Source organism: Malurus melanocephalus, unplaced genomic scaffold, assembly GCF_030028575.1.
Source record: "Malurus melanocephalus ecotype Western Australia unplaced genomic scaffold, MMel_1.1 scaffold_48, whole genome shotgun sequence".
Classification (NCBI taxonomy): Eukaryota; Metazoa; Chordata; class Aves; order Passeriformes; family Maluridae; genus Malurus; species Malurus melanocephalus.
Genome location: NW_026623280.1, coordinates 500,969 through 514,214, shown reverse-complemented (window position 1 = coordinate 514,214; position 13,246 = coordinate 500,969). Strand labels below are relative to the sequence as shown.

General features: G+C 40.8%; 1 protein-coding gene across 3 annotated transcripts in view; it reads left to right on the top strand.

Annotated features, from left to right (window-relative positions):
* The window catches only part of LPGAT1 (lysophosphatidylglycerol acyltransferase 1), a 59,533-nt gene extending 48,238 nt beyond the window's left edge, over window positions 1-11,295 (top strand). For all 3 annotated transcript variants that reach the window (XM_057365095.1, XM_057365094.1, XM_057365097.1), the window contains 2 exons: window positions 1,894-2,000; window positions 6,687-11,295. In XM_057365095.1, coding sequence (XP_057221078.1) covers window positions 1,894-2,000; window positions 6,687-6,838 — 259 coding nt within the window. In that variant the 3' untranslated portion in view covers window positions 6,839-11,295. The remainder of the gene's footprint in view (window positions 1-1,893; window positions 2,001-6,686) is intronic.
* The last annotated feature ends 1,951 nt before the right edge of the window (window positions 11,296-13,246 follow it).

The following is a 13,246-nucleotide window of genomic DNA, read 5'->3' as shown; positions in this document are numbered from 1 at the left end:
CTGTCCTGAGGCAACACATGTTCTTTAGTTCTGAACTGTCTTAAAACCTGCGTAAGCAAGCATCTGTCCTTCAAAAATACTCTCTGAAACACAATATTCAGTTGCTGAGCCTTTTATCTCTTCACAGCAGATAGGCAGAAGAGRGTAAAAATAGTGCTTGGCAGCTCGGTTGTGTTTGGGGACACAGAGTAAGTCTTTCTGAGTGTTCTACCCTGAACRAAATGGTCCTTGCTCTGTGGGTGTGTTTTTTGGTTGCTGCTACGTGGTTTAATTTTAACCTGCTGTACARCATCTGGGCTTCAAGATAAAATAGTTCCTTATTCTTTGTCTTTGTTCCTAATATGCAGACTGAAAACTTGAGCTGTTTACTGRAGCACCATTTCATAACATTTGTCTTTGGCCAAAGACTTTTCTTCAAATTCTGTTTTTTCTGAGATAACAGTTGCTAATTTTTGGTTACAGAGACTGGTCTTACTGGAGCATAGAGACCTCCACAGTGTGAGGAAGATGTAGGTAGAATTACTACAAGGGCTACAGAAATAGCTGAGTTCATGTTGATACCATAGCTCATAAATAAAGTTGTTCGTCTCCTTATATTGGAAGTTTTCTCTGTATGCCAAAGCACAGTGATTTTTAATTCACTCCTTAGAGCAGAGCTCTGCTGCTTGACTCCCCCACTTACAGCTTATTTTTCCATGCATCAAACTGAAAGGAGGAGGGASAATTGACTTGGCAACAAAGCAGGCAAAGGTATTGAAAACTGTAACAGCAACAAAAGCATTCTTCAGAAGTGCCTTGTTTTGGTAGTCTGACATTCCCATGTCGTTTAGAGCCTGCTCAGATGATTGTGGTGTTACTTCCAGCCCTTTTCACTATAATTAATTAAGACAGTGTTGAAAATGAAGTGAAAATCCACTAATGAAAATAGAAGCCTGGTGTAGATGATAAGCTGAATGGGAGCTCACCTGGAGGGAGAAACCCACTAAAGGTCTTGCATTTCAGAGTATGAATTTTTCAGGKTTGCCTGATACACGAATCTCTTCTGCACTGGCCTCCCAGTACAACACAGTGGATATGTAAGTTCTTGCACGTGTCAACAGACACWGAGGGGCTGCTAAAGAGGTTTCACAGTTACTGTATGACTAGAAATTCTRTTTTGAAGAAAATCCAGAGACGTATAGTGGGTTATTTGGGGATTTCAGAATGCGTGTACCAGTGAATTCTGCCCTGGGTGTCTAGTTTTTTAAGCAGACCTAGTATTCAGCATAGAAGTACCAAAATATTGGCAATTCTTCCATTGGTGTTTTGAAAACAGAGCTGCAATATCTGAGTCCAGGGTCAGTTTTCAGTGTAAAACCTGCCCTGGAAATTTCAGACAAAGCTGCCAGCATCCTTTGAAAAACAGAGAGGACTTGTTTTCTGGAATATGGAAGAGCTGTTGGTACTTAGTAATGTARTTATTTGGCTTCTGCCTATTGAGGTTTTTTCTTCGAAGCTGTGAATGAACTTTCTCTTTTTTTATTTCTTTTATTCCTCCTTGTATTTTTTTTTTACTGATAGCAATATAGTGTGGTGGTATTCTGTTAAAAAAAAAAAAAAACAAAAACAAAAAAAATCCAGTAACTTAGTAGCTTTTATCAAAAGCTCTAGTACAGTGTTTGATGTAGGCTGATGCCGGTGTCTTCTGTGTACTTCTGGATAAAAATCTGGAGTTTCCCACTTTTGTAGCCTTAGTGCCTCTGTGACCTGTGAGCTGGAGAGATTGTGAACCATGCAGTTAGATTTACACAAGTCATGTTCTCTGTGTTTTGTGCTGGGTTGGGGCAGAAGAGTTTTATTCTCCACATCCAGAATACATTTCCTAGGTATAATTTGTGTTTGTTCCTTTATTAGGATTTTTCCAGTGAAAGATGTACCTGCAGAGCCTGAAGCTCTCACAAGCTGGCTGTATCAACGATTCATTGAAAAGGAGGACCTCTTGACACATTTCTATGAAACAGGTAGGATGATATTTAGCAAAGAGAACTGTGCTTTGCTACTTCTTACTTAAGGATCTTAAAATGGTGTAAGGATGTGTAAGCATTCTTCACATGAATACAGGGGATATAATTATTATTACTACTTTTTATGTGGCAAAGAAGTATGGTTAAAAATTATCTAGGAAAGGTAAATTACCTCAGCAACGTTAGAATTAGTGTTTGGAAGCTGTCAAAACAAATCTGAGATCTCTCCACAGTACTATACAGTCTATACAGTTCAACTGTGAAACTTGCTGCCATGGGATTTCATGGAGTGGAATAATGTAGCAAATGCAAAGATCTGTGATTGRAGGGATGATGGGAAGGATCTCTGAGAATTACATGGCACAGTCTCTGGAGCCATGGTCTGCAGCCTGTCAGTGCTGCCCTCCTTGCTGCCAGGATCACTTCTATCATTATACACTTCCCATGTCAATGGAGCACAGGAATTTGAATAAACTTGGGGCATCAGTAACATTACAGGGGATTCTGGCACATATGTGGTTTAAAATATCAGGTAAATACTTTGAAACTATAACTAGAGAAATTTGTTCAGGGCTCTTTTTTTCCACACAGTTGATACTGTCTTGGTTTGAGACAATGTTTTCAGAGAAAAACATTACAGGGTAAATGTTTCCTCTGAAGTGAAAAAGTTGATAATTTTTCCCACCAATATGAAACAGATGTTGGGCAAAAGTGAAGAGAAAAATAGTTTATTAATGAAACAAGGTGCTCACAGGACATAGATAAAAAGTAACTTAGATACTTGAAAGTCCAGAAATGCATGCTGCCCCCTCCCCCCACAGCCACTCAGCCATGTGGTGCTGAGAAAGATGGCGCGGCTCTTGTCCTAGGGAAAAAAAGAGGAAACAAAAGAAAACTCCTCATGGCTTCTCAGGCAACAGTGGGAACCTGGGGGTAGTCCTCTCCTCACTGGAGAGGACTCCAAGCCCTCTGTGGATGAAACAGAGGGCTTGGTGTGCTTTTCTGTCACCAGCTTGGCTTCATCCGGAGTCCAGGATGAGACAGAGCAGTGTGGCTTGTTCCTGCCGGTGCCCAGCTGGTTGGTGCTTGCCTCCTGGTTCTTGGACCACAGGCCCACCAATCCACTCCAGAAAATCACAGGAGTCCTAGAAGGGATGGAAATCCAGGGAGAGCTGTTTGCCCAAGCTAACACACCCGAGCTGGCTAAGCAGCAGCAATGTAACTCTGCTGCATGCAGTGAGCTGAGCTCCAAAAGGCAGKGGCAGCGTGGCAGCCCCGGSTTTGAACTGCCCGCGCTGCCTTCCCAGCTGCCTCTGCCCCTTCTTCCGGGGGCACAGGCACCTTTTGTKCATACAAGCTGACGGAATATAGGAATACAGGATSGGCACAAAATCAACCCAAGACARTACTGAAGTCGCTTGGCCTCCAGTGGGAGGGAGAGGGGGGAACGGGATTTGGAAGTGTATGTTCAGTATACAAAATACAGGAATACATCATAATAAAACAGAAAAATGAAGTCCAGAGAGGAAACATTTGAGTTTTATTTTGATATACAGTCAAGGAAGCTTATAAAACATAGACTGAGTAGGAAGACTCCAGATGAAATCATGCAACTTCTCTTTAAAGAAAAATACTCTCTTCATTAGCAAATMAAAGTTGTTGATGGGAAGAGTGTTCAGTGTCTCAAATCAGCTGAGTTTAGTATTCCAGGGTGACTGTGGCTTCTTCTGTTAAATGATTTATTGTGAAGACTGCTTTAATTCAGTTTTGAGTGCTTAATTTCTCAATTGAAGTGCTTAAAGAGATTAATAGAACTCTTTAACAGCCCAGAGTTGTACTTGGTTTTATGAAATGTTGCTGTCACTCAGCCATCATTAATGGCAAAGACTGATATAAATCACATTCAAATGCATATACTGGACTTTATTAGACAAAAACCTTGTGGATATCTTTAAAAATAYAAGTGTAGCAAATAGATTGTAAGGAATTCTTGGTTTTGTGACATTATTTTATGCTATTGGAGTAAGTCATACCCAGAAAATCTAACTAGTCCAGAATTTCTGAGAGTATAATTAATATAATCAGATTTATTCATTAAMATGCACTTCCAGAATAGGATAATTGGTCATAATTTGCCAGTGCAATCAGTATGCATTAATAAAGACATGTTTTAAATGTAAATGCTATSACATAGGACCTTATTAGGCATTAATTAAAATAATTTAAAGTTACTGCCATTTATAACTGTTGAGAATTTGCTTGCATTGCTTGTGTTAGCCTTCTGAAAAAGCCCTGTTGCAGTTTTTGGAAACCCTGTGGAAAGGTCCTGAGGTGGAATGTGGGGGGAATCCCTGAAGCTGCTCAAGAGCCAGCTTTGTACTGACCTGTCACATGGTTACAGGTGGGGGTGGTTTTAAGACTTAGRGCTGTTTCAGCACTRTTATTACTATTATTATYATYATCATCATCATYRTCRTCRTCATCATCATTRTATTATTTTAMAAYACACACAGCTTAGGAACTTCTCTCTGTTGATAAARCTGGAGTAACATTCAGTGCTTCATGAAACTTTAAAAGTTTGTGTTGACTATCATTGGTAAGAATCCACCCTCTTGGCATATTTTCACTTGGGAAGAGAAAGAAACAAAGCCTAAGGCACCTTTCCCCATTTTGCTTTATTCTTAAGTGTCTAGAATTTAAATCACCTGGGGAAAACCTRTAATATTAGACCTCTGGAAATTAAACAAAATAAAACAAAAAAAAAGCCTAAAATTTGACATGAGACAGTCCCGTAATTTCTTACAGGTGCATTTTACACATTTAATTTATAAAATTAAAAACATTTTGAGTTCACAGCTGTAGGTGAAGGTGTTTTAGGCAGCTTGTGGAACACTTGTACTGGCAAGTTCTTGATTTCTCTGAACTCTTCAGCAGGATAACCTTGAAGCCCACAGTAATACAATTAAGGAGAAAGGCCCAACCATAAACTAGGAGTAGTTGGAATTGAGTGATTGTGTACTGAAGTCATCATGCTCCTCATTCACTGTGCTCATAAGCCAAATGAGGTAACGAGAAAAGTAAAGAATGTCCTCCCCAGTGGGGAGAAAACTGTGGAAACACTCTTTGCTGTACCAGAACTGGAACCTCATCTGGAAATCCTGCGTGCAGGTCCATCATCCCTGCTGAGGAATACAAATTGAACTGGGGAGAGGGACAGATAACAGGAGCTAAGATTAAGGGGAAAGTGGAGTCATTTCTGTGAAGGACAGCTGAAAGTACTTGGCTTGTCTSAGCTGGGAAAGGGAAGGGTGAAAGATAGCTTGGGAGAGGGGGAAGAGACAGGTGTCTATAGCTACCAGAGAAAAGGGTATTTAAACCAGAGGTCAGTGTTGGTACAGAAAAACAAATGGGCCATGGAAGAATAAATGCAGYGTAGAGTGGACAGATAGAAGCTTAGCTGTGAGAGTTACTGGGGAATAAATGATGTGGCAAATCTACCCAAGTGTGAAATACCTATCAGGCAGAGGTGGATGGGGCTCATCAAGGGCGTTTTTAGGCTTTCTCTTTGTTTGGTTTGGTTTTGCTTTTCTTTTTATTATTTTTTTTTAATTAAGAGCATTCATGCAGGAAGAAAAGCTTTGTTTTAAACGCTTGATTGCAGTTCCTCAGTGATTGCAAATGTGAAGCACGGAGATAAGCTGCTGATGGTATCTAATTGCCCAAATTGTGTGGTTCCTAAGATTAAAAATTGACACTGCTGCATCTTTACTCTTTGAATCATTAATTTCATATTCTTCTGAGAGAAGTTGAGACTCCATAATGCTGCGGTACATCGTCCTCTCTGGTGTATTTAGGGTTTTATATCCCCTGCTCAGGATTAACAACAACAAAAGTGCTTCGTGTCATCAAGGCTTTGTGCATCTCAGTAAAATRTAACACAAATGGTTTAATATGCTGATGTAAATATATGCAAATGGTTTGCTTAAGATCATAAAGCTCTGATGTACTCACGCACATTTAATTTAGTGTTGCAAGTCAGAAAATGTCAAAGTATGGAAAAATTAAATTTTATTGTCAGCTGAATCTCTTCCAGTCTTTCCCATCTGAGCAAGAATTTCAGTAAAGAGTTTCTGSAAAATTCCACAGCAAATTACAATGTTGCCTTTGTCAGTATGACTGAGTGTTCAAACAATATGTGGAAGCTGGTCTTTAAAAAAACTCTGTGTGTGTGTATTTATATTTTCAAGAGGAACCTCAATATCGCCACCAAACAGCTGTAAAGTTTAATACRGAATCCATTCAATTCCATAATGGAGATATTAATAAAACTCAAAAAACAGCACAGAAAATTTAGTTGACAGTCGTATCTCTCTGCAAAGGTTGAGTACAATGATAGCAGCTTCTAAGGAATGCTTTCAGGATTATGCTTAAAGTTTATAAGGAAATTGAAATTGTTCTTAGTAATTAAGATATGGGGTTGTGTTTTGGTTTGGGTTTTTTARTTTTCTTGAAGGTGTTTGATAATSCYGGAGAATSATCCATAAGTTTGACAGCATAATAGAGCAGTAACCAATTAATTGTGTGTGGGCATCRTTGCTGGGAGCAGTGGTGGTGGCAAAGAATTGTGTGTTAAGGCTGTCATTCCTGTGCAAAGCATTAAATGTGTTTTCTTTTCTCTTGTAGGAGCTTTTCCGCCACCCCAGGGTCAGACAAAAGCGATTTCTCGGGAGATGACCCTCAGTAACCTGTGGCTGGTTGCCATACAATCACTTGCATTTTTGTCAGGAGGGATGTGGTACTGCCTCTTTCAGTATTTGTACCATTGCCTATTTTAAAAGTGGAATGGAACCTGAGGACACAATGGGAATCCAGGCTCTTGCAAATGAGTATCATGTTGTATGTGCAAATGTGAATATTCAAGAGTAAAGGAAAATACTGGATGGACTTTTACCTCTCTTTGGGGGAATTTTAAACTCCACTAAAAGTGAAGATCAGTAACATAGTGACCTGATGATGTATTATTTTAAGAATTGTCTGTATTTTTAAAAATGTATACTCTCACCCACACTTAAGCAAATTCAGCATTTGGACAAAAGGTGCAATCGTACAATCACCGTAGAAGAATGTCTGTGACAAGAAAGCTTTGTCACCACAAGTATTTCTTGGCATTGTAGTTAGAGCTCAGAAAACTCAGCAACTTGTCTCTTCAGTAGTGTGTACAGCATTGGTGTGGTAGAGATTCCTCATTTGCACAACGTGTACTTTATTGCAGCTCATTGTGCCGGAGTCAGAGATCCTCGACAGAGCTGGTGGAGGTGTCTCTGTACTGCAGTCAGCAGTCGTTGTACCAGACACATTGATGTAAACCCAACACCCAAATAAGATCTGGTGTCAGGTCTGTCCTGTGAGGAACTGCTCCTCAAAAAAAACCATTGCAGCATCGTAGTGTGATTAAAAGCTGTCCACGGGGGGTGAATCAGCCCATCCCTGCTGTGGCCTTGCCATCAGCTCTCCGGGTTCCATGTGCTACCAGTGTCTCGTGTTTTTAGGGAAACTTGGAAAATACAAAGTCACTCGGTTAAATTCCCTTTTTATTCCGAATGCAGCTCAAGCATCATCATCAGTTTCGAAAATGCACTTTCRAAGGTGAAAATACAGTGAAGGAAAGACATAAAACTAAGGGAACAGAGGGAAGCTTTGTTTGCCGTGCATTGGAAGGCAGAGCAGTTGTAGCTATTTCTGAAGGTCTACTGGTGCTGCTGGTGATTTTTAGCCACCTTTGTATTTTGTATACTGCAGTCCAACCAAGGTGACCTTTGAGTGGTTTATAGAGGCCTTTTTTCTCCCCGCTAGTTGCAACAGTGCTAAATATACTTGTGGGAGAGTTTAAATAATTCAATGCCAACCATCTTAATGTTTTGTTAAGGAGTAATAGAAGAAAAACTAGTTTCTTGAAAAGAAAGAAAATAGGTATAATTACTATCATAAATCTGTAGGAAGATACTACTGAAAAAATAAGTATGGTAAATATTCGAATAACTACAAGGAGGGCAGTATTAATTAGCTCACCACTAAAATCTTACTGCTAGAAACTTACTGGAAGAAGGATGGGTTGAACTGAAGGGCAGATGGGAACAGAAGACACTTTCAGATGTGTAGTCCAGAATCCTTTTGAAAGGATGTCTGTGATGTACAGCCTTACTTCTGGCAGGTCTGGTTGGCATTTGTTTATGTGATTATGCACAGATTTGAGAGAACTGTTCCTAAAATAAAACTAATCTCTCTAAATACAGGCAGGGTAGCCAGAACTTCAGATGTTGGCATACTGCCTTTTACAGAGTAATTTTGTTGAGAACAAAGTAAGCCCTTAGTAGTTTTGGCTCTGAGCTAGCAATATTGATTCCCCTTCTGTCTCCCTCTGCTGCTACATGAATCACAGGAGGTGGTGTGCAGAATACAAAACCTTGCCAGTGTTCCCTTTTTGGGGGGGAGCAAAGAGCGCACCAAAACACGAGGCAGTGCCAATTTCCCTGGCTTTGTGGAAAAATACCTTGTCAAATAYGCCATCCCCGCCCTCCCCACGTGCAGCAGTGGTAGCTCAGGGGGTTTGGATGCAAAAATGACACACCACAGTAAGGTCCCCTGAAATGTGTGTGCCCTCCCTGACTCGACAGTACCACTGCAGGTTGGAGGCCAAGGACAGTGGTTGCCAGTGGCTTCGTGATTTGGGCAAGGTTTGCAAATAAGATGCTGTAAATACCATCTCTTTGCACCTAAATTGTGCTGTAACCATTAAAAAAAGGTAGGTATGCCCTGATAGGGAGGGAGTCTGAGGAGTGTTTTTGTTTCATGTTGCTCTTGCTGAAGTTCAGCTGATGGAATGAATGTATTTAATCTGCCATTTTACAGGGGGCGTTGGGGCAGCCCAGCACGGTTGTGTGTAAGTGGTTATTTCTGCTGCCCGTGGGACTGACTCTTCAAACTGCAGAAGACAGGTGGCAAGCTACTCACTGCTGTCCTCCCCCAGGTAGTTTGATCAGAACCACAGAGATGCCCAGAGTACAGCTCAGTTTATTTTGAGCTAGGACAGACTGGAGTGATATAAAAAGGGAAGTTTATTTAAGCAGATTGCACAGCAGTTCCTCACATCGGGAGATTGTTCTTTGTAGACCCTGTGAACTCCATGTAAGAGCATCTTGTTTTTTCAAATGCAGTGTTTTTATTTTTTCTTCCCAGTGGGTTGCAGTCAATAGCGAGTGTTCACGTGGTGCCTCAAGAAATTGGCGCTGCGCAGTAATGGTTCAGACAAGCGTTTGATTGATCCGGTCCTGTTCATTTTCACTTTGTTCCTCTGTAGTTCTTACTGTTGCCAGACGTTTGTTTCCAAGCACTGGTTGTTGTTTCAGTAGGGTGAGTAAATAGTGGTAGGTCCCAGGCTTCTCTCCTGCCTGCACTGGAAAATGTGAAGAGTGCGTGACACCGCGGCTCCTGGCGGCCGAGCGGGATGAAACCGTTGGAAAGCAGCTCCAAAGGACCCTCCTAGCACCATCCTGGGTGCTGCTTCACAAAAGAGAATAAATCTGATAAAAGGAAGTTTTGCTGTGAAGGGAAAATCGTAACATGGATACAAATGTAGGAAATTCAGTGCTAAAATACCATGCTGGTCCAGACTGTGGAGCTTAGCAGGTGAGTCTGTAAAACATGAATTCCTGTCAGCTGCAGTTCRGTTCTACCTTCTGGCAGTTGGCTGCAGTTTCAGATGTAGTGGGCATTTTGCTGCACCATCCATGGGTTTCCTCCTCTGGAGAGTTCAAAATGCATTTTGATAGAAAGTGATGTTAATGAACCATACAGTTGATCACAAATTAATACAGTGTTGAATTTATATTGAGGTAAAATTAATGGAAAAGTGTGTAAAATGATCAAAAATGAAAAATTTACAGAAAAATTTGATAACTGAAAGCTGTTGCACACAGAAGCGAGAACAGAGCAATTTGAGTGCATTGCAGATAATAAGAATAACAAAAATAAAGATGGTTCTTTGCCAGGGTTGCACACAAAACATCTCCACATTTCTATGTTTAATTGTTCATAAAGAAGTTGTTACTGTTGAAGTTGTGTCAGTCCTCACGGTTTAGCTTTGCTGCTCTGTGAATCCCATGATGTGAAGAGCACCTGCCCATCCACGCTGAGCGGTTTCTCCAGTGCCCTGGGATGAATGAGTGCRCCTTCATTTTGGTCTCACTCGGATTCCATTGTGGTTCTGTTGAGTCTTGCAACCATGGTGTCGCTTTTTATTTTTTCTTTTTTTTGAAGTTGCTCTCACCAGTTGTTGAACAGTGAAATTTCAGTTCACCTTGCTTTACTGGAAAACTAAAGGCTTCCCTGTCCTCCTCCCCCAGCGTCACAAATAAGGTGCATCTTGCAGTAAAAATAAAGCGATCACTGTGGTACTGCTCATTGTTCATCTGGTTTGCAGATGATGAAACATTTTTGTGTGTGACACTGCCATAAAGTGCTGTTAACTTTTCTCACCTGTTTGTACGAGATAATAACAGATACCGATCACTGTGTGTGACAGGATTCAACTGCTCCGCTTTGCCTTGACATAAATTTTGGGACCAAAGGTACTTAAAACTGGGATTTCCAATTCACGAGCCCAGGGTTGGATGCATTCATCTTGACAGTCAGCTGGAGATTTTGTGGTGATCTGATACAATCACACAAAATAATTATACATCTGGGGTTCTGTATTGTTTGGAAATAATGGAGCCATATGAAATAAAGGGTTATTTTGCAAAATTGCACATTTGATAGTTTTTACGCTTCTTTTAAAAGATACAAAGCAATGATGGGAAGAGCAAAATGGAAACCATGCTCTGGTTTAAAATGTCTGCACACCTTAGAAATGCGCCTGAGCAGCTGTACATTTTCTCTCAGAACTGTAGACTGCCTGGCTGTSATGTAGAAGTCACTGAAAGGATTCTATGCATTTTAAAGCTAGACCTTTTACTTATCATGAGATAATGAAGTCATTATTCACCAAACAACTGTCCTATTAAAATGAGTTAATTCCTTAAAATTACTCCACTATGATGTTCACATTGTATGATGAACAGCATTTTTTTTTATACCAGTTCTGTTCACCTCTGATTTTCTCCTWCCCATTACCTCTATTTTTGTTTTGTGTGATAAAATGGATACAGAAGCTGTGAGTGACTGTCACTGTTTTTGTGAAGGGCTGGCCATGTTTGGAATTACTTTGCTGAATTTATTTCATTGGGGGTTTTTTTATAAAACCTTTCCAGCAGCCAAAATGTCTTTCAGAAATATAGAGAGACACCAGAAGCAGCGTTTCTCTTTCTTTATCCTGTTCAGGGTTTTTTTTTTTGGGTTGTGGGGTTTTTTTGTTTGTTTTTTTTTCTGGTGTGGCAAAAAGAGTTGATTTTTCTTTTCAAGACTATTTCATACGCTTCTGTTCCCTAATAGTTGAGAAGATTTTTGATTGTTGTATTTATTGTGCTTATAAGTTACAGATACACAAGCTTTACTGTGCTTACCATAAACACAACAAGTAGTAAAATACCACTTTGGTGCACTGTACAGCTGCAGTGTTAATTTGTGATACAGAACATTATTAGGAAGGACACGGAGGGAAATGTTYCAGTGCCAGAAGTGGTTAGGGGAGGAGTGGAGCAGGAGGGGAGAGAGGACAGCAGCTTGTGCAGCTTTCACTCACTCCAGCACCTGCTGGAATCTGTGCTGGTGCCTGGGCTGCAGAGTTTCTCTGCAAGTCACTGTAGCAATGAGTCTTCTTAAAGTTCTGAGAGCTGAGGGCCTGCAAGAGCAGAACCTGAGCCCCCTTGACCCTGGTTTGCCTCCTAGAAGGACGTGACTCCAGCCTTGCTGGGAGCAAGGTTGTCATTTTGAGATCCGTAGAGTTTGAAAGAGGGATCTGTTCCTGAGCCACTGCAGCTGGGCACAGCAGCCCCAAGTGGGGCAGCYCCACTCATTCTGTGGCCCTGGCACCTCTTGCTGGCGATGGCTCTTGGCTCCTGTCACTGGCAATGGCTCCAATAGCTGCTGTCACCTGTTGTGGTGGCTGCTGGTGCCCAGTTCTGCARCGTCTGACAAAGGGAAAGGAACTCCTTGGAGCATCATGAGACATCTTGCACAATTTCAAAAGCAGCGCCGTGGTTGTAGTGAYGTCTACCTCTTTGTTTCCCTTCTGGGTTTTGTCTTGTTTTTCTGTGTGGTGTTTTTCTGTGAGGGGTGGGGGGAATTGGGAGTGGGAGGGAAACTTGCAATCTGAATATTAAGACACTGGTGGGGGATCCAGTGCTTACCAGCTGTGTTGTCATACTGAAAAAGCCATTGTTTTTAATTCCTGCTTAGTATGAAATGTTTGTTTAAAAAAAAAAAAATCCTTCCTGCTGGAAAGAAAAATGTATTTTTAAAAAGAAAAAAAACATCCCTCTTGGCTATGAGAATGTCAGCTGTATGAGTTGTGACCATATCATGACATGCTGATCAGATAAATAAATTTTTATCTCTCAGGACTCTATTGTATTTTTGCTGTTCTGGTAACTGGCAGTTTTTCTGAAAGGGTGCTCTTCATTTTTAAATACCACTAATTTCAGCTGAAACAGCAAAATAAAAAAAGGTATGTGAGTGTCACACATGCTTACTCTGGTTTACAAAGAAAACCATTTTTGTCTTGATTTTACAAAAAAAAAAAATTCATCCTGTGAAAGATACTGAAAGGCTRCAGGTAGAAAAGCAGGCACCTGAGGTGGTGAGGTGTGTTACATGCTGCAGTTACTTTGATCCCAAAGGTAAAGAAAAGGTACCTCCTGGGGGAGGAAAAAAAGGCTTTCTTGTCAATACCTGTCTGTAGCTASAATCTGTCAGTACTTAAACTTTCAATATGTCCTTGGGCTCTCTGGAGCAGGGAAGGTSTCTTGGGTCTGCTGTCCTTTCCAATGTCAGTCTGGTTTTGTACCAGGGTAGCCACTTGGTCTGACTGAGGCTTCTCCCTGGGATTGGAGAAGTGGTGCAGCAGGAATTTCAGAGSAGGGAGTGCTGGATCTGCTCAAACTGAATAAAGGCTGCCAATATTTTTGCTTACAAATAAGTCATGGAGTTTGTTGTGAATGGCATTATTGTGCATGTATTAAGAGCTGATAAGAACAGAGAGTGGATTTATGTGGATTAAAGTCAGCAGGGAGTTCACTGGATGGTGA